The sequence below is a fragment of the Citrus sinensis genome, chromosome 4, assembly GCF_022201045.2.
Source record: "Citrus sinensis cultivar Valencia sweet orange chromosome 4, DVS_A1.0, whole genome shotgun sequence".
NCBI lineage: Eukaryota > Viridiplantae > Streptophyta > Magnoliopsida > Sapindales > Rutaceae > Citrus > Citrus sinensis.
The window spans coordinates 28,834,735-28,855,159 of NC_068559.1; the positions used below are offsets into that span (position 1 = coordinate 28,834,735).

A 20,425-nucleotide genomic window follows, 5' to 3' on the forward strand; every position below is an offset into this window, starting at 1 on the left:
CAGTCAGTAGGGCTCACGAGCATTGTCAGCTCACCATGTGATATTGTGCTTTTGTGGCCCTTTCTTCTTTGCCCTTTAACAATGGCACGAAAATTATTATTTTTTAGAAAAAAAAGTGTCCCCACCACAATAAACAGGTAGCAAAGAGACGAGAGCATATGAGACACTTCCTTTTTTTTTTGGGGGCCTATTTTCTTTTTCCTTATCTGAACAACTGTTACAATGATACTTTCTAACCGAAATGGACAATTTTTTTTTTCAACCTTCCCTTTCTCTGTTCCAAGAAAGCCACCCAAAACTCCCAACATATTTCATTTTACAACCCCGGAATGAGTTTACAAACAAACCATTGTAGTTACAAAGTGCTTTTACCTCTCTTTGTTCTTTGGATTCTGCTTCAGCTGTACAAAAAGACTGACAAGCTAACACTACATAAGGGCTTTTTCTCCTGTTCCTTCTAAGAAGAAAGCGAGGAGCGGTAAACAAAAAAAAAAAAAAAAGGGAGGGAAGGGAGAAAATTACAGCTCAAGGGAAGTAATTAAGTTACAGCTACAATTATAACATTTGACTGTGATGCTTCTTCTTCTTTTGTATTCTTTCTTTCTTTCTTTAATTTTCTTTTTTAACCTGTGGTCCAAACGACTTCAACTAATGAAATTAAAGACAAAAATAGTACAACAAAGAAAGGAATGGCTGACCCACTTCCTTCACAGCATTTTTACGTATGCAAATTTTGTATGGTAGTAAGTAGTAGCGGTATAGTACCCAATATCCAGCCCATACCGAACGTGTAGGATGAGGATGACGGTGGTGATGATGGTAGTAGGATTGGAAGCTGTGGTGGTTCCCTACAGTCTCTGATGTAAGTTTTTTTTTTTGGTTTCTTTATTCTTCGTAATCTCCTGTTAAACAAGCCAACAAATGTCAATACAAGGCGACAAAATTTGTTTGATTGTGTTGCGAGAACAAGAATCCAAAGTTGGTGATCTGAATTTTTACCCAAGTAGAAAGAAGAAACTAGTTTCCCACAGGACAAGTCGGTCCACCGGTGCCCGTGTACATTCCTATGGCTCCATGCCCAGATGAGAACCTGAATGATGCAAAAAGAGAATCAAAATTTCAGGCACTTCGATGATGATTCATGAAGTAACATTTTGGCAGGGGATATTTCTTTTTTACCTAGGCATTTGACAGTTAAAAGATTTGAAAGATGCCATGTCTAGAGAAGCATTAGCAGTGGTTAAGTTAGAAGAAACCAAATTATTGTTAGCAGCAGATGTTGCGGCATCTTTTTCGGTCCCATTGGCATTATTTGAGAAAGCTGAAAAGTATTCTCCAGTGCCTTTAGTAGGAGATGCAAAGGGGCTATCAGGAAGATTGTGCTCCAAGCTGCAACAAGATTCAATTGGTAAAAAAAAAAAATTATACATCAAGACAAATGACAAAGTTCAAACAGGGGAGTTTAAAAAAAAGAAGGGGGGGGCGGCGCTGGCATGATCTATTACAGAATCTTCTTAGTAAAAATGTAAGGTAAAGAACAACATTCATCAATTAATGGGTTTTGCAGATGTGATTAAGAAGCTAAAGATTCTTACTTTTCTGGCACAGCATTGTTTTCATCAAGGGAGGTATCCTTTCTATTGACATTTTCTTCACAGCTGGTGAATTCCTTGCCATTTGCAACATGCTTCTCAGCAGCAGGAGCAGAAAATGTGGGCAAAGGGCTCGAACCATTCTCTGTTAAAAAAAATCAATGAAATTCTTAGTCTCTTTAGTTTGATCTAAAAATTAAACAAATGAAGATTATTACCTGGTGGGGGTTCTGCACTGCTGCTGTGAAGTGGAGGAAAGACAAGATTTTGATGGAAAATATTAGGAGAGTGAGTTGGGGAAGGAATTGGGCTGCCAGTAGAAAGAGCCCTGTGATGATGATGCTTCTTAACATCAAGAAGTTGTAGCCCCATTAATCTTCTACTTTGAAGCTCGAGGGCTTGCTGCAAATCAGCTTGCTCCTCCATTTTCCTCCTCCACAGCATGTCCTGAGTATTATTATAGAACATTCTTGCCCCTACGAAGACCAACAAAAGCAGGAAATTAAAGAAAATCCAATTGATACTGCAATAAAATGAATGAAAACGATTATTTTTATTTTTATTTTTTCGTTTCTTGATTCTTACCAAGTTGAAGGTCAAAAGGGTCTCTTGAATCAAGCCCAGTTGGCGTTCCACAAGGAGAAAACTCTCCTCTTTCAACTTGTTGCTGTTGCTTCCTGCAAATAAATAACAAAAGTATCTTCTTTTTATTTTCTGAAATTAAAAAGAAAGAAAAACAACCATAAATGAAATTCAAAGAGAACGAAAAGTATAGAGATTGAAGAGAGCAAGTGCCTGTACTTGTCTGGAACTTTTCCTTTCTCCTTGTAAGGCTTAACAAGCACTCTTGCATCACAAACAAAATGGGGATTTCCTTTGGCTAAAATAATCTTCACAGTTTCTGGATAGACAAAAGTGACAAATCCAAACATCCTCTTCTGCTGATATGGAATCCTCACATCTTGCACAGGTCCATAGATACTTCAACAACAGGAAAAGAGGGAGGGGAAAAAAAATCAGTCTTTCAACTTGCAGAAACAAACTAATAAATTTTACACGTAGAATCATCAAGAAACCTGAAGTAATTTGAAACATCTTCTTCTCTGAACGTGCTATCAGCTGGGAAAGTCAAGTAGATTTGCCTTGAGGCTGGATTCACAATTCCGGCACTGCCGTTGATCGAAAAATCGTTTCTTTCAAGCCTAGATCGGCCAAACTTGTGCATATCCTCATTCAGCATCAAAGCAGCAGCAGCAGCAGCCCTATAGCATTTTTCATAATTAGAAACTTAACAACATAAATTATCAGAGCTTTGACTGCCCAATTAATGAAGGACTACTTAAGTACCTCTGAGTATCATTTTGTTGCTGCTGGAGAAACAAGTTCATGCTTTTAGGAGAGTAAGGAAAAGAGGACGATCCCATGAGCTGAGAAGCAGCAGCTAATCTTTGCTGCTGTACTTGAGCAGCAGCTGCAGATTTAGATCTAAGAAGCTCATGGCAATGGTCAATTGGCTCCATCTTGCTAGGTGAACCAACCAAAGTAGCAGCACCATCAGAACCCATCAGATTTCCACTACCAGTCTCTCCGCCATGAACAAATCTGCAGCTACTTCCATTCTTGCAGTAGCCTCTAGCAAAGTACAAGCATGGCCTCCATCCAAGTCCTGAGTTCAAATCATCTGAAGAAGAGCCCAAAACATCACTCACTGAGCAGCTTCTTCTGTGAACAGAGGATCCTCCTCCCCAGTAAGAAGGGAAAAGCATGGAGTCAGTAGCACCATTCGGCGGGCTTGATGATAAGTCCATCTGTGATGGGTAGAACAAATCTTGGTTTTTGTTGCCAAGATTTTGGGAGCTTTCATTGAGGAAAGAGAGTTGATCCTGGAGCTGATATTCATCTATAACATCAGATGACCCACTTCCAGTTCCATTTCCATAGAAAGGCAGAGCTGAAGAATTCATTGTGGTAGTAGTTTGGGGAATCAAGTCATCAGGGTTTGGGAGATCAGTGACAGCAGTGCTCCAAGAAGTACCACTTGGTATTGTGAGAGGAGGGAGATTGTTGCTGCCAAGAAGCCTAGAGGAAGAGGAGTTTTGCCTTGCTAGAAAAGGAGAAGGGGAAGATGGAGTTGAAGGTGAGTTTGGTGAGTTTGAAGCGCGAACAAGCTCTTTTCTAGCTTTGAGAATCACTGAGTGAACAAGTGCTTCTGGGCCAAAAGCTAATCTAATCATTTCTTTCTCACCATGGTCTTGAAGGAGAAGTAGACCCATGATTTTAGAAGCATTTTCAGGGTCTAAGTTTTGGATTCTTGAGAAAACAATTCTTGTTGCCTCATAACCATCCATGGCTAGCCAGAAACAACCTTAGATGATTGATGATGATTATGGTGAAGTGATGATGATGATGGGGATGTGGGTTGGGTGTAGATTTTACACCAACCCCAAGCCTTTCCAAATGTTTGGTTAAATTTTTCAGAATAGCGAGAGTGAGTGAGGAACTAAAGCTGAGGCTGCTAAGCTGGAGCTAACGGGTAAGAAGGGTAGTGATGAAGTGAAAGGTCTCACTTTACAAGTAAAACTTCTTTCTCAACAAGCCCTACCTACCAAACTTTCTCCTCCAAGTCCCATGATGATGAGTGAGTGGAATTGCAGTGTCTCTCCTCTTTTTCTTATTCCTGCAAAACCCAAGAAAAGAAAAAGGTAACAAGAAAAGAAAGTTGATAAAAGGGGAGAGTATTCTCGTGTGGTGTGGTGACTAAAAGTTGTTGGAAAATATTGAGGAAGAGCATGGATGCTGATGAGAGTTGCCTTTGTTAAAAGGAAATCAAAATCTTGGTAGTTGAATTTCTTTATACAGCAAACCTAATAATAATAACAATAATGAGTGGAGTGGAAAGTGGAGATATTACAACTTATCTCTCGGTTCCTGTACCAAAATTAAAATTGAAAACAATTTTTCAGGGCATGAGACACAGAGAGTACGGCCTTACCCGTGAGAGAACCTTGACCAACCACCAAAAGCACTGTAATTTTTATTTGATCTCAGGAAATTTACTACAATAGCCAAAGACTAAGTATATATATAAACCGCCGCCTTCTTTCAAAGGCTCTCAGCAGCTATATAATAGTGTAATAGCAGAAGGAAGCTATCGCAACGCAGTAGCTGAAGAAGGAACCATCAATTGCTTTGCTGCCTTCTTCTCGTTACTTCTCTCACTCAGTACTGCCCAGCTGCTGGTGCTGGGTCTGAGCAGAAAGTTAACAGTGGGCATGCAGTCAGTCAAAGCTCAGGCTCAGCTAAGCTATAAAAACTCTCTCTCCTTGGAATTTATTTAAAAAAGAAAAAACACAAAACCCAAGAGGGGTAGCAGTGGCAGAGAGCTTGTGGGTGTGTGGACTGTGGAGTTTGCTAAACTAAAGCTTTTGAGTGGATCTAGATCTGTTAATTTGTGCACGTTCACTTAGCCCTAACCTCCTGACACAACTATTTACCATCTCTGCTTTTCTTTCCCCCGTTTAAATTACATGAAATCTAAAATGAAACTAGTCATTTACTTCCACTCCCCACTCTAGCTATGTGGTCCGCACGCGCCAAAATTGGTAGAAATGATTGAAGTTTTGGTTAATTTATTTCATTACAATACATAACATGGAAGCCAGTCAATGTCTCCCTGTGACCTGTGTGTACAAATTACAATCGATCAATCTTTTCCTCCCAGGCCCTACAGCTTTCGCAATCTTATTGCCACTTAAATAAAGAGGCTTTTACTGAGTTAATATATTGTCTTGGGTCATTTAATTTTGTTGTCATGTGTCCCACAAGTATTTATTTATTTGTATATAATTAGCTTAATAGCATTCTCTAGCTTGATAATGCTAATTATACAATTGATAATAATGACGATTATAATAATTATAATTATAATAATAAAAGAATTGAAGAAAGAGGGAAAGAGTACTTGTTGAGTGTTGTTTTGATGCTGGAAAATAACGAGAGGTGTTGGGATTTGTATGGGTAGCATGGCTGTTATATTTGTATACACGACATAGCCCTTATCATTTGTCCTCTTTTAGAATGCCCCACAGCAAATAAATATGATAGGCATGCATAGCTGAATCTCTCTTTCTTTTTTCTCTCTCGTTCTCTCTCTCTTTCTCTTTCTCTTTCTCACTCGGTGCCCAACTCATGATCATCAAATATTACACTTTCTTTCACCTTTTTTCATGTTTAGAATTAGATATAACTAGGTGATTTGAACATGATCAAGAAATAAAAGATGAAAAAGAAGCTCAGTAGCCCCAGCTTGACAGTGAAAAGTAAGAGTAGCTGCCTCTCACATGGGTGTGGCCATTGCCGCAAGATTTTTTTCTCATAATTATTGAGCAATTCTAGCCATGTGTACCAACTACCCATACAGTTTGTTGTATTTGGTTTTTGAATAGCAACGATGAGATTTATATTTCTCATGTGTAAATCTCATGTCTCTTTATATAATCAAATTTCATGTCTCTCTTCTATTATTGCTGCTTTCAATTCGACTCGCTGCATGGTGAATATATATATATATAAACTATGTTATTAATTTCGAGTAATATATTGTGCACTGCATGGGCACGACCAATTTGTATTTTATGAGAACGTTTGAAAGCGAATAGAACTAATAGTATGAGTATTAAAAAAGATATGATACTATTAATTGATTGTCTCGTTCTTTATTGTCAATTAAAAGTGGTTTCTACTGTGCTAATATTCTCTTGAACATAAAATTTATCAAACTTTTTTTTTTTAAATATCAGAGGGAGGAAATATCAGCAAAACACCGTTTCTCTTTAATCTTTTTATATATGTGTATACATATTTTTTTGATACATGATCGGCTAAAATATCAAGTATCAGGTTGTTGCCCCCTCATTATCATCACTTTGTTTATAGCAAATGAAACAAATTTAATAGCAATCAAAGCTTATTTGAAGTCATATATTAATTAGCTGGTATCACATTCTTTGACGTCTGTTGCATCGTGGGTATTCATTGTTTTTTTCTCCTAATTGAGCACTGAAGTTCTTATCATAATCTCCGAAACTGTTTCTTTAAAATTTTCTGTTTTTTTTTTTTTTAGTTATAGATAGCCGTGCAAAGGTAATTATCATAAAATAGTTTTTATCTAGGTTAAACTTTTCTTACCAAATTTGATGGGCTACCAAACTCAAAGAAAAGGCAGCTAATGTGCTTATTTTTCAACAGTGGCTTTGCATGTTTACCCAAAAAGAAAAAATCATTAAGAGGCAACTTACCAACCACAAAGAGAAATAGAAGTAGTCAAGATTCTAAACAGTAACAATTGAGTGAGTCTCAAAGCAGTAATAGAAGAGAGACATGAAATTTTGTGTTCCCTAGGAAAGCAACTCTGCCTCTGCGAGTCGAATTGAAAGGATAGGTAGGCCAATTGCTATTTGCTAGTTGCATTGAAATTTGCCTGTTTTTGTGAGCTTTATTGTTCTGGCTCCCCTCAGATTACGATGTTGCATGGCATGTTTTGTTGGACAGAGATGCTGCCAGTGTCTCTTAAGTAAATCTTTAATAATCATGGTATTAAGTTAGCATAATTAAATTTCTGACTACTGTTTGTTTCTCTTGTTCTGTACAAGTTGCTATTCAATCACCTAGGCCCAATATATGTAACTACTAACGTTGATGAGATTTCAAGCACGTGTCATGTTTGCACATAAGGATTAGTTAAATCAAAATATGCATATTCATCAATCAATGATATTGTGTTTGGATCAAAAGGATTTCCAAACCAAAACCAAAAAAAAAAAAAAACATTGGCCCACATAATGTGAAATTTGTACAAATAATTAAAAGTATAAAGTAATAAATAATTTACTATCCCCAGAGCCGACTCTAGAGAATTTAGAGTCTTTGTCCAAAATTTTTCGTGGAGTCTCTTTTTATTTTACAATTTCGATACTCAAAGAAATATAAAAAAATTCAAAAATTTATTTTATCTTTAATTCTTAAATTTTATTAGTAATAAAAAAGATTTTAAAAGCTTTCAAAAACAAATTTTAAAAAAATAGTCTAAAAGATATCTTTTTTACTTCCATTAGAATCATTACAAAAATAAATAAAGGAATAAATAAGAACAATATTGTTTTTAAATAGAAAAATGACTGCACATTGAAAGTTGAGATGACGGATTGATTGTTAGATAATAGATATGAACTTTGAATTTCAAGAAACTTTTTTCTTTTTTAAATCAACCAATGAATGTAATAATTTTCTTTGTAATGAAAGGGGCAAGAAAATTTTCTATATATTGATTTTTTATATTATAAGGTTTTAATAGAAATTAAAAGGAATATTAAAAGTCAAAGATTTCAACTTTAAATGATCAATTTTTTTTAAGGAAACTGAAAATGTAAAGAATTTAATTTTTTTAGAAAGACTAATAATGAATTAATTAATGGTTAAATAGTATTAGTAATTATATCTTTTTAACATTAAGATTACCAAATATTGATTTTCTAAAAAAAATCTTAATTGTAGTATAGTTATTAATTAGAAAAGATGTCTAATAGGCTTTTCTACAATACATAATTCTAAAAAAAGATCTTTATTAATTAGAGAAACATTGAGAAAATTACTCCAAAAAAAAAACCTCAAAAAATATGGAGTCTTAAGCGACTGCCTTGTTTACCTATACTTAAAGTCATCCCTTCCTATCATAAAGATAAAGGATTTGGTGATCAAGTGGTTATCAAATAATTTCTTTTATAGAATTAGAATGCGATAAAGTAAATAAATTAAAAGAATAATATAATAATTTAATATATGATGTAAAAGTACCAAAATGAAGATTATTAAATAATAAGTAAAAAAAATTGTAAGTTCTCACAACATTCTTCCCCCCCCCCCCCAAAAAAAAACTATTTTTGCACGAGATTATACTATTTTCACTTTGAATTGTTTTTTATTTACATCATAATATCAATCAAAATAAAATTTTCAAAAAAGAAAACATTCATAAAAAAGCAGCGTTATACTATAAATATGAATAAACAAGCAAATATCTGACCCATTAATTTGCAACTACTTTACAGTCTAATTAAGCAATATGAGAGGAAAAAAAAAAAATTAACTTCGGCAACAATACCGAAGTTGTTAATCCACTTTGACCCTGTTTGGTTTGGCAGATCCTTTTTTGAGTGTCTAGTTCTCCAATTAGCAGATTACGTTTTTAAGTTGGCCACAGTCATTCAATTACAAATAATGATGGTTACGAACCTTTATTTATGGCTAATCTTTTCGGGAAAAAGTGAGATGTATATATAGCAAGCTCTTTTTATACAATTGGTGATCATTGTTTATTTTGTTCCTATTTAATGATTGGCAACGATGGACCTCTATGTTCCCTCTAATGAAAAGAAAAAGAAAAAAAAAATGGAGTGCCAAATTTGGAGCTTGTATCCTTTTGATTATTTAAGTTTGGGGGCAAAAACTTTAGTTAGATCGTAACATATTTAAAATACAGTATATAACTAATAATTACTAACTGAAAGAATGGATCCAAAACGACTTACCGGTTGTGAGATGTTCAATTATAAACCTGAAACTTTGCTGACAAAAATTGAAATCTCTTGCGAAGTATTTAGAAATCTCTAATTACGAAAGTTGAACCCCTTTCTGAAGAAATTATTGGCATAAAATTTTGAAACCTGACACTTATAGTAGTGAGTTAATTGGAATAAAACTTTATGAGTGAAAAGTATAACTTTGACAATCTAATTAAGTTTGTCGTTGGTGAAGGCAATGTCCACTTCAATCTTGAAAGAAACATTGAACTTTACACTAAGTAGGGGATGTATTGCACTATCATATCATTGAAAAAATAAAAAATGAATAATGAATATATCTTTAAAATGGACCCACTAACAGGCTGCAAATTAACAAGTTGCCTCCATGATTGAGTTTTTTCTATTTACTATTTAGTTTAGGACATTATTTCAGTTTTTTTTTTTTTTTTAAAAAAAGAGCCATTCAAAGATATAGTCCCATTCTGCTCCCATTACCTTCTCCCACTCTCTCTTAAGTCTTTATTATCATCATCATCTACAAAAAAATAGCAGCAGCAGATAAATTATTAAACTTTGGCTATCATTATTTTGTTGATCGTAGGTGCTCAATTAATTTTGAAAATATAAATTAAAGGCAACAACAAGATCACGACTTTTAAATCAAAATATATATTTGAGCACTCATGTTAAATCATCAAGGTCTTCAAAAAATATCATAATCTGTCGTTTTCGAGTGTGTGTCTATATATAGAGAGAGAAATGTTTCAATCCGGAATTTTAAAATATCATATATATGTATCTCCCTTTCATTTGATGAATACTATCAAAATTATAACATATTTTATAGTTACCGCTTCTTTACAATGCAATTGACCTTCTCATCATGCACTTCTCATAACTCCTTTTGTTCATGCGTCTCTCTTTCCTTAAACTTACCTTTTAGAATAAAAACTTTCATAATTAATGTTATTTACATGTAATTATTTTAAGCACATAAGTGTATTTTTGGTTAACATTAAGACCTACATCTATTATTTATTTATTTATTAATTGATGCACCTATCAAGTTCGAACCCAAGAGTACCCAAGTGTTAAGAAGATTGCTTCTTACTATTAAAACTAAACTTAAGTTTCACATTGAGCCATTCATCTCTTTGAACATAAAGCTATTCAAGTTTAGGGTTTTTGAATAAAATATGAAAAGTTGGTGTAAAATATCTATATTGGTCCCTGCATAATTAGTGTATAAAATTTATATATTAGATAATGTTATAATTTTACTGTTAAGCCCACTAATGATAGCATCAAAATAATAAAAAATAAATCAACCAAACCCACTAAAGCCCACTAAATCACTAATATATAATAACAAAAAAATTAAAAGTTTAAATTTGGTCCCTTTAAAATTTTCCCTTGAGCTCAGCCCTGATAAAATATGTACCGTATATTAATCATTACAAATCTTAAAATTTTGTTTAACTGTCCTTTTTTTTTTTTTTTTGGTTACTAATATCAATTTTTTGTTGTGTAATTTTTTTATAAAGAAAAATTGGGTCTTGCAATGAAAAAATTGGGACGTAATTAAAGGGTAAAGCAAAATTTCTGATCAAAGTGTTGTAGATTCCAACTTTATGAAAATGAAAAAGCATCCGGATGAGAAGAGAACTTGCTAAATGAATACTACAAAAGCTTTTCAAAGTGCGAACAAAATTCATGAATAATAAAATAGGATTCTTAAACAATCTCATGATTTTTTTAATAAATATCTTAAAAATTCAACTAAAGAGACATAGCAAAGGTTTTAACTTAATTAGTAATATATTGTTAATAAATTGGCGTCATCTCATGTTGGATTAATCATGGGAAGTTAGTATTATAGTAACTTTGAAAGCAGAAGAATAATCTAAAAGACAATAAATTTTCAGAATAAAAAAGAGAGCAATAAAAACACACATCGTTAAAAGGAATCCTTTTACAGCTGAGACATTACAAAAGATAAAGTTTCTTTTTCTTTTTCTTTTTTTCAATTTTGGGGGTATCTATTTTTTTTACTGAATCAAAAAAGTATGACAGACAAAGAAAGATCCTTGAAACCATGCAGTGAAAACTAGGAAACAACAGAAGCAAAAATAATGGATAAAAAGAAAAAAGGGGGAGAATAAAGAAAGAAAGAAAGAGGCAAGGGACAGGTTAAAGAGAAGACAAGAAGCCAGAGAGACCCATGTGCCTGCTCATCAGTTTAATGAAATTTTATGGTGCAGTTGCAGGCATGAATGATTCATATCATATGGGGTCCTATTTGTGCTTGTATTGAGAATGAATAAAAGTCAGAGGAAGAGAGAGAAAAATAAAAAAAGAAACGTGGCTTTCGTGGATGTGACTCTGCATGGCTGCATTTTGTCTGCTTCATCCAGTTTTCTTTGTTTTAATTTATAAGTAGTTGCTTGATCAAAAGGATCGTCTCGTCTTGTATGGTTGTTTATAGTTCATTAATTTTATACTCTCAATGTTTGACAAAAGATTCAAATTATCTTTTCCTCATTTATTAGATTTCATTTCTAAATATCATGTTTATCAACTCTTCCCTGATAACTAACTAGTGTTTCTATTTCTTTTCACCGCCGCAGATACAAGGATTTCAATATTTTGTATTGGGACCAATATGAAGAAGAAATGTACAACGTATGTCTTTTATCTGTAATGATTTTGAAACTTCCGTTGATATGTCGTTCTCATACCACGCCTTTCAGCGACGTGTCGTTTGAAGCGCGTTGCTTCTACAGTTTCCTTTCCTATCTGCCGCAGCCTGTAGACCTTTATGGGCCTAGTTCCTCAATGTCGATGGCAAATGAAACATGAGAGTAGTAGTTTGAGGTGAAAGGACTGCCAAACTAAGTCGATCTGATGGGCCCGCCCAATTTATGGAGGGACACTTAAAAAGCCCGGAAACCCAGAAAAATGGAAAATGTAAGAGTACTTATCAGTCAAATTCATCTCATCATACATGGCTTAATACACTACTGCTCTGGGCTGGCACTAGCCTCACCGTTGGAATGAATAATGATAATTGATCCAAGACCGAACCCAGTCTCGATAAACAATGATTCACTTCTCCATATGGCGAACGCATCCATGCATCAAATAGCCATTTTCCTCCGTAGGTGAGGTTTCTTGGTAATTTATCTATCAAGCTCGAATCCTTTAGCGTCGGAGATGGACACACGTTAGTTGGGAGACTTTTCCCAATGGCAGCATGTCTTAATCTCTTATTGCTGATTTGAAATGAGTCAATTAGGCTTCGGAATAGCTAATGCCTCTACTGATGGTTTAGATTATAGCCTAGTTACCAATGGGCATTTGGTCCAGTGGGAGAACCCTTACACTTACAATATTGAGTACAAGGGTTCAAGCCTCCATAAAAATATTTATGGGGGTATTTTACAATCCTCTCTCAATTATCAAATAATTGAGTAGAGCCAGTTTATCCCTCACGAAATGTGAGTGGAGTGGACATCTCTCGAATATTTGGGAGGATTTAAAGAATTTGAGCAGCGCTTCAGAGAAGTACATGCCACGAAAAATGTCTCAATTGTAAAATCTGTTTGTAAATATTAATTGTAATACCTGATGTAATATCAGTAAAGTTATGTATAACAGTATTTAAAAAAAAAAAAAGATTATAGCGTAGTTGGTTCCACCTCTCACTCTTGGTGTACATAACCTTTTGAGAGATATCTTGAGGTGATACTTTGGGGGCTATATCATGCTAACGTGTAACAATCTTAAGGTATTTTTAGAGACATTCTTTGCACTTTCTACGTTAGTAGGGGGCTCAAGCTTTTTTCTTGAGATCTTCTCATTTTACCTTTTTCCTTTAATTTTTCTCCCTAATTTTATAAGGGCATATTAGTCATGGGGGCTGCTGTACATGTGTTACGCTTTGATTGCATGACCTAATTTTACGAGCAACATGTATGATATTAAATGATCTTATTACTAATTGTTTTTACAAACTCATTCAATAAATGGTGCATAATTAGATGTTAGATCAGTTGGTGTGGCTAAAATTTAAATCCAGCAGGGACAATTTTAATTTATTTAAAAGAATTTGGTTTTCTTCAAGTGTTTTTAAATAATTTTAAATTTAATATACTCATTTAATTGATTTGATGATGGGAATATAATTTTGAGCCTACTATATACTTTGTGTATTATTCAAAATTGGTAGGGATAAATAAAAAAAATTATTGGGGTAAATATATTTTTTCTTGAAATTAAAAAAAAAAGATTTAAAAAAAATGAGACCAACCTCTTTACCAATTCAAACTAAGTATCTTAAACTAAATAAATATAAATTTATACGGCATGAAGTTTTAGAGCCAATCTGATTTTTCACAAGTGTGGAATGATTGAATTGTAAATTTTGGGCTTGCCATATCCATCGGCCATCGGCACTAATAATTATTGTTGTTGTTATTATTCATTTGTTTTTTTTTTCTTAATGAAACAAAAAAAGAAGGAATTCTATTACTAGAGCTATATATATATATATATAGAAAAAAAGGTTAAAAAAAAATATAAAAAGATTTCTACATTTCAGTTTTGCCAAACAAAAGCAGTGAAGCAAACTTTGCAAAAACAGTGGTATGCTGATAAGAATATATATAGTTAATGAATGAAAATTAATCAAGTGTATCTGGAAGTATTAGGAAGAGGTGAGCCATCAAGGAAGTGCTTGACTAATGAAAGTGCTCTCTTGGGCTGGTAGCTTGGCACTTGATGCCCTGCTCCTCGTACTGTAGCAAACGTTATGTCTCCTTTGTACACTTGTGTGTATCCACCAACCTGCATTAATTAAAAAAAAACAATATATAAATAGACACTTTGTCTTTCATTGTTCATAGACATTTGACACCAGAGGAAATTAAATTAAAAAGGTATAGTATTTAATTTGAAAATTCACCTCCCCATAAAGGTACCAAGCATGCCATGGAGTTTTGATCGGAAGCTTCATCGTATTAATAGAATTCTTGGTTGAAGTAACTGGTATTCTTCCATCTGTATCACCACTGCACATTTTTTTTTTTCCCGGATAGAATTTATATTAGACTTATTACAGTGATTCTTATACTCTTACTGTTGCGGTTCTCTTAGTCTTGAAACCATATATAACAGCTAAAGTATATAAACACCCACGACTTTTTTTTTTTTTAATTAATTTGGCAGTTAACCAATCATGAAAGTCTAAATTATTGATGAGGGGATCTAAAAGACAATTTCCCCAACTACGACAGTAGTGAAACTTATGATTCCTACCTCCTTGCCAGCTTATTATAATACGTATACTACCAGCCATGTGAATATGTGATTCTGTCCACTACACAAACCAAAGAATAGATGTCGATGATTACCTAAAAATCCACAGCCGAAGCCCATTTTCCATGAATTCCCGCAAAAGGGGAATAATAGTTGAGGGACTGTCTTGCCATTTTCTTAAGATATCACTGCATGGCTCCCAGTCATGGTCGAGCTTGGTGACGTTGGCATGCAAGGCTTGTTGAACATCAGGCCTGTTCAGATAAGCATACACATAATAATCGCTGCATGGATCGAAATTCGTTATCTGCACATTTTCATAGGACACTGTTAGAGAAACCGCTTGACCAATGAACGGGATCTTGACCCTGATGCATATTAGAAAAACCGCTTGCCGACTTACAGAAGCTTTCTTGGGGCGGGCTGTGAGACTGGAGTTGGAACACAGCGGGGCATAGATGTTGTATATGTCGAGATGGCTAATGTTTTCCTCGGCTTCCTCGGTGGCTGCATTGCACTCATCAGACCGAGTGGCATTGGGTGAAAAATCACAGTACTTTTGGATTTGATATGCAGCTTCATCTGAAATTAGAGCATGGCTTTGAAAATACTCATACATCCCTCTAACATCGGTCTCATCATTGATTACCGCATTTCCAATCTGCATTTATTTTGTAAGATCGATTATTAAATTAAGCAAAGTATATTCCTCAATAATTATGTGAGAGAGTGATGTTGTAACCGTCGGTTACAAATTAAATGATGTGAGTCAACAATATATTGTGAGTTATTTTGCAAAAATCAAAACAATATATTTAGATCAAATTATTGGCATTTAAATTAAATGATACCATAATAATTTTGCATTTAGGGGCCCCACCCCAGATGTTTTTATTCAATTAATTAATTAACGCATATAGACATGTGCCCCATCTCTGATTGCTACAAACAAAATGAAATGAAAACGAAAAGCTAACTCACATGGGCTAACTCATCTAAATCTAAGTTATAATCATTTCTCCCTCTTTGACAAGACCCCAAAACCGAAATTGTGACTAGATTGCACTCAATTCTTTTTTTAGTTGATGGAGAGAGATGATCAAGAGAAAGAAAGATGTATAGAAAAATCATACCATGATTCCTTTGAGGTTGATGATTGTTGTATTCGCTTTCTTGTTGTGATAGAGAATTGTATGAGCAAGTTGAGGCGCATAATGGCCAGCATAACTCTCACCAGATATGTAAAACTCTCTGCCTTTGTATTCAGGAAACCTCTCAAGCCAATTTACCAAGAACATATAGTTATCTGCTGCTGTTTTTCTATCCCCGCTTTCATCATAATCTGAAGTTCTATTGGAGTAAGAAAATCCGACTCCGGCCGGCGACTCAAGGAACAAAACATTAGCAGCTTAACAAACAAAAATATGAGTAAATATACTTATCAAACAAACTATTGAAATTTATAATGTAAAAAATGTGGGGGGGAAAATATATGTATATTTGTTTACCATTATTCCATGAATAACGATTTCTAAATAATGATTTGCCGTCGCTGCGGACACGAAACGGTCCAAGTTCTTGCATTGCTCCATAGGCAAGAGATGAACAACCAGGACCTGATAATTATCAATAGAATTATCTTGGTGTTAATGATTATAAATTTATAATGTGTAATCATATTGATTTGGACATATAACGAATGGCATATTCAAGCTATCTATTGAATCATGTATTATTGCATTCATGATGGATGTAATAAATAAATAAAAGATTACTATTATCGACATTAACTTTTTAAATTATATTCTTTAATGGAGAGCAATGGTCGCAACATTATGCACGCCGAGAAATCCTCCATGGGAGTGAAGTTTGGGATACGAAATGAGACATAACTTGCACACAAAGTTGGCCAAGGTAATTATTTATTTTTATATGCAACTATCCATATCATTTAAGTATTAAATTAAGACAGTAACTATTAATATAATAATATGAAAAATCTAAAGCCTACTTAAGAGAAGAAGAAGAGGGATAATCTTGCAAAGATGTGATTTGGGAAAGACATATGCACCACTTGGTCGAAAGAGTGAGAGTTGACTCAATACTTAAATTAATAAAATAAAAAATTTAATTGGAAATACAAAACTTTTGCTAACCCTATTCAAATAATTAATTGAAAGAAAAATATTAGCATCATCTTAAGATTGAAGTATTAGTCATGCAAAGATACACCCTCGTTAATTTAGCTGGATGGGAATATGTGTGTCAGAGAGAAAGAGATCGGATGAGTACATTATCACTACCAAATCAATAATAAAGAGATAAATCAATTAAGGCTAATATTTACATCACTGCTAATGAATAATGCCAATATTTTGGATAAAATTCGTAAGTCTTTTTTATGAGATATTTTCCATTTTCACCATTAAATTAAACTCCAAAAAAGAAAAAAAAAATCTAAAATTGTGATGGAGAAAAATAGAGAGAAAAGAAACAAAATAGATACAGAAAACACGTCACTACATTGATGAATAAAAACAATTTAAAGGGATATTCTAGTATTTCTTGTAAGAAAGGTTAAAGTTGTTGGAATTCACCAACCAGGATTTTTTTTTTAAAAAAAAAACCAACACCGTTAGCAAATTGTGAGATAGATGAAGAAGATCACGGCATCAAGCACTTACCTCCGTTGAGCCAAAGAAGAAGAGGAGCGGAGTCCTTAGACTTCTGAGCTTCAACAAAATAATAATACATTGCTCGGCCCGCAGATTCATCGACGGTCACATATCCTCCGTACTGGGAAAATTCAACCTCAGGTTGTCCGGGCAATTTCTCGATTCTATCATTCTCTTTCAATCCATCCTGAGAATGAATCGTTGCTCTACTTACGTTGTGGATTGTCTTGAAAAGACTCGTATCGACACCCGAATTTTCCTTCAACTTGGCCTTATACAAATGGCCTAGTCTTTGTTCTTGCTTCTTGGCATGAGTTTCAGCTATGTAACATGAAACAATTATGAAAAAGAGAAGTGCAAGGAGTAAACTTGGTTGCTTCTCCATTTTGCTTCTCTTTTCTTGCTTGCTATTCAAAGAATTAATTGAGAATAAGTAGCGTGCGTGTGTGTGTGTGTGTGTGTGTGTGTGTGTGTGTGTGTGTGTGTAACAATAAGAAATATTGATAGCGCTCTTAAAAGCTAATTACAAGCTTGGATCCAAAATAACAGTCGTTGTTTAATTATATGGAATTATATATATAAGAATAACTGTTTTAAATGTTTTAGTTTCAACAACCAGGAAGCTAGCAAGCTAGTTAGATAGTAGATACAAACATGGTGATTTTTATTTTTATTTTGTTGGTTTTTGGTATCGAGAAATTACGATATATATATATATATATATGACCAATTGGCTTTTATTGACCAATCATGTTATGCCATGTGAGTGTGGTATATAGAGATAGTTTGGTCAACTAAAAGCACATGCAAATTTGTGATATAATACATAATTGAGTTGATAGTTCCTTATCGGTAACATGGTAACGATATATAATTGACATGAAAATATCATCAGATGTGATTAAATTCAAATGGAGTCATTATGGAGAGGTTAGATATATATTCTTCTAATTCAGCGTTTTTTTTCAATTGAATCTATATTGTTATTTCATGTTCTTATGTGAACTCTATTATATTTTGAGATGGAGTGATCATGGAGACATGAAAAGATAATTAAAATTAATATCGTATTATTGGGTACCAAGTAGAAATTACAAAAATGAATCTTTTCTTTTTTTTTCTTTTTCATTTTCATTTTTCTCAAACATAATTAATTTGGAAAGTTCAATGCATTGTCATGGGAATGCTATTGTATACAATTGCAAAAGCATTAAATGAAGCGACTGAATTGTCAATAAGTCATACGTATTTTTTGGATACTATGTTTGTTTGGACAAATTTTTTGGCTTTGTTAAAGCCATTGTAATTAAAATTAAAATTAATTTTGTCTATTTTATGTGCTTCGAACATTACTATAATATTTTAAATTAGTGGGGATACTTCTTGAGTAAATGATCCCTCTTTAATAAGTGTCCACAAGAAATATGACAAAATGGGGGAAAATTGGATTTGTACTATTGTAGGCAATCATGGATATAATGGGGCCTCTGAAAACCGAAGATACTTTATTAAAACTAATATATTATTTTAAGAAAAAACGAATATAATTGTGTTGGATTTAAATTATATAGAATACGAGTTGTTGGTACAGAACAGATGGTTCCTTCTGTCAAATTTTGGAAATATAGTATTTTGGAAGCTTCCCAAAATCGGTTTTGAAGATTTAACACTAATTGCAAATTGTCAAATGTACCAAAATTTTGATTTTGATTTTTGAAATATTCTAACTGCGGTATGGGTTTTGGTTTGTGTCATAACGAAGAGTACATTGTCAAAAATAAAATAAGTCAAGGTTACGCAATTCCATTTAATTTGGAAAAATATGGTATGGGCAGTAGCCAAATCTACACGCAAAATATTGTGTGTGTATATATATAGAATTATCATTTAAATAAATTATTATTCATATATATGATTTGACCAAGTGGTTTATCTTCGTATTTTCATAATATATTTTTTTTAAAAAGTACCATTTTAAAAAATAATAATAAATCATAAACGTTCCACAATAACAATTGATTGTCTTTCTAAATGACTCTTATACAAATGTCAAAAATATATGCGCAGCTCATACTCGGATATGACCTAGACAATGTACGCCACCTAAGGTTGGTAAGGTCGGGCCAGACCCGAGCTTCACTTGATAAGTACAAGGTTCGCCCCAAAACATAAATTCTATAAAAAAATAAAATAAAATAGATATTATTTTAATTTATTATATTTAATCAACCACTTGGTCTATCAATAGTGGTGATATATTTTAAATTATTATATTTATTCTATCTCATGGCAATGGTGGTGACCACATTCTCTTCTTTCAATTCTTTCATGGATAATTACATCATTGTTTGTTGATTTACTCCATTAGAATGGGTAATCTATCAATTTCTTTTTAACAAATGTTTTTGTAAATTTAGTGTTTTTTTAACACCAATGCCGTTTGTTTCTTTTGATGTATGTTAAATTTCACTTTTAAAAAGAAAATTGTTGTTTTTGTAATATTGAGACTCTGTATATAATGCTTATTTAGAATGTCGACTTGATGATATTAAATATTTAAAATTAGTGTAGAGGTTAATGTAACTGTATTTAATATGCTTTATGAATTAGTTACTTGTGAGAAACTAAAATACATATACTTGGAACCAATAAAGTGTTGGCTCCACTGGCAATGGAGTCCCCTTAAGTGGTTTGATTGAGTTTGCTCCCCAGTTCGAGTCGCAGGGAAGTCGCCTTTATTGGGAGAACCTGTGCCTCTTAGTTCGAGCGGAGACTTCTAGTTTGGATTGTGGTACGGGCTTAAAGGTGTCTCCCACAGCTGTAGCCCTCCCCAAAATACCTCGTGGTAAAAAAAAAAAAATACATATACTTGGAGGCAGATTAATATAAAAATCTGTCAGAATTATTAATTTTCTTTTATTTTTCAAATTGTGAGTCGTTGCCGCATATACTCACTATGTAGGAACTTTATCAATTTGTCTTGTTGAAAGCTATTTTAATTGATGCTATAAAGTAATAAAGATAAGCGGTGGTGGGGGGAGAGAGTAAATGGGCTTAGTTGAAAGGCCGGGGCCCAACGAGAAAAATGAAAGCAGTCAAATATCAGCATTCATATGCTCATTAGTCTCGGCCCAAAATCTATCTCTATTTGTGTCCAAATCGGGTTTAAAGGATTTGGACAGTAAGCATAAACAGACCATCTCATATAATTGGGAGTTGGCTCATCACCAAATTTCGTGTGATTAATATATGAGTTGGACCA

General features: G+C 33.5%; 2 protein-coding genes across 4 annotated transcripts; both read right to left on the bottom strand.

Annotated features, from left to right (window-relative positions):
• Window positions 1-157: 157 nt before the first annotated feature.
• LOC102613471 (zinc finger CCCH domain-containing protein 53) lies at window positions 158-5,135 on the bottom strand. Of its 3 annotated transcripts, none has more exons than XM_006482890.4 (10): window positions 4,585-5,135; window positions 2,940-4,269; window positions 2,669-2,854; window positions 2,388-2,573; window positions 2,178-2,269; window positions 1,811-2,068; window positions 1,596-1,737; window positions 1,180-1,389; window positions 1,000-1,090; window positions 158-902 (listed from the first exon to the last, which is right to left on the bottom strand). In XM_006482890.4, the coding sequence occupies exons 2-9, from the start codon at window positions 3,938-3,940 to the stop codon at window positions 1,018-1,020; spliced, it is 2,148 nt and encodes a 715-aa protein (XP_006482953.1). In that variant the 5' UTR covers window positions 3,941-4,269; window positions 4,585-5,135; the 3' UTR covers window positions 158-902; window positions 1,000-1,017. The 3 variants fall into 3 exon arrangements, with proteins under 3 accessions (XP_006482953.1, XP_024956398.1, XP_006482954.1); XM_025100630.2 differs by having other exon boundaries at window positions 2,940-4,456; XM_006482891.4 differs by lacking the exon at window positions 4,585-5,135 and having other exon boundaries at window positions 2,394-2,573; window positions 2,940-4,543.
• Window positions 5,136-13,746: 8,611 nt separating this feature from the next.
• Window positions 13,747-17,701, bottom strand: LOC102613184 (serine carboxypeptidase-like 40). Its single transcript, XM_006482889.4, has 7 exons — window positions 17,173-17,701; window positions 15,997-16,104; window positions 15,622-15,896; window positions 14,892-15,149; window positions 14,584-14,795; window positions 14,136-14,241; window positions 13,747-14,017 (listed from the first exon to the last, which is right to left on the bottom strand). The coding sequence occupies exons 1-7, from the start codon at window positions 17,546-17,548 to the stop codon at window positions 13,859-13,861; spliced, it is 1,494 nt and encodes a 497-aa protein (XP_006482952.1). The 5' UTR covers window positions 17,549-17,701; the 3' UTR covers window positions 13,747-13,858.
• Between the last annotated feature and the right edge of the window lie 2,724 nt (window positions 17,702-20,425).

Bases quoted from the DNA above. Each gene is read 5' to 3' on its own strand.
- LOC102613471 (XM_006482890.4), bottom strand. From the start codon at position 3,940: ATGGATGGTTATGAGGCAACAAGAATTGTTTTCTCAAGAATCCAAAAC. The intron at 2,855-2,939 runs GTACTTAAGTAG...AAAATGCTATAG, and splicing joins CAACAAAATGATACTCAGAG to GGCTGCTGCTGCTGCTGCTT. The intron at 1,091-1,179 runs GTAAAAAAGAAA...TGCATCATTCAG, and splicing joins TTTAACTGTCAAATGCCTAG to GTTCTCATCTGGGCATGGAG.
- LOC102613184 (XM_006482889.4), bottom strand. From the start codon at position 17,548: ATGGAGAAGCAACCAAGTTTACTCCTTGCACTTCTCTTTTTCATAATT. The intron at 14,796-14,891 runs GTAAGTCGGCAA...GAAAATGTGCAG, and splicing joins CCCGCCCCAAGAAAGCTTCT to ATAACGAATTTCGATCCATG. The intron at 14,242-14,583 runs GTAATCATCGAC...AAAAATGTGCAG, and splicing joins CTTCGGCTGTGGATTTTTAG to TGGTGATACAGATGGAAGAA.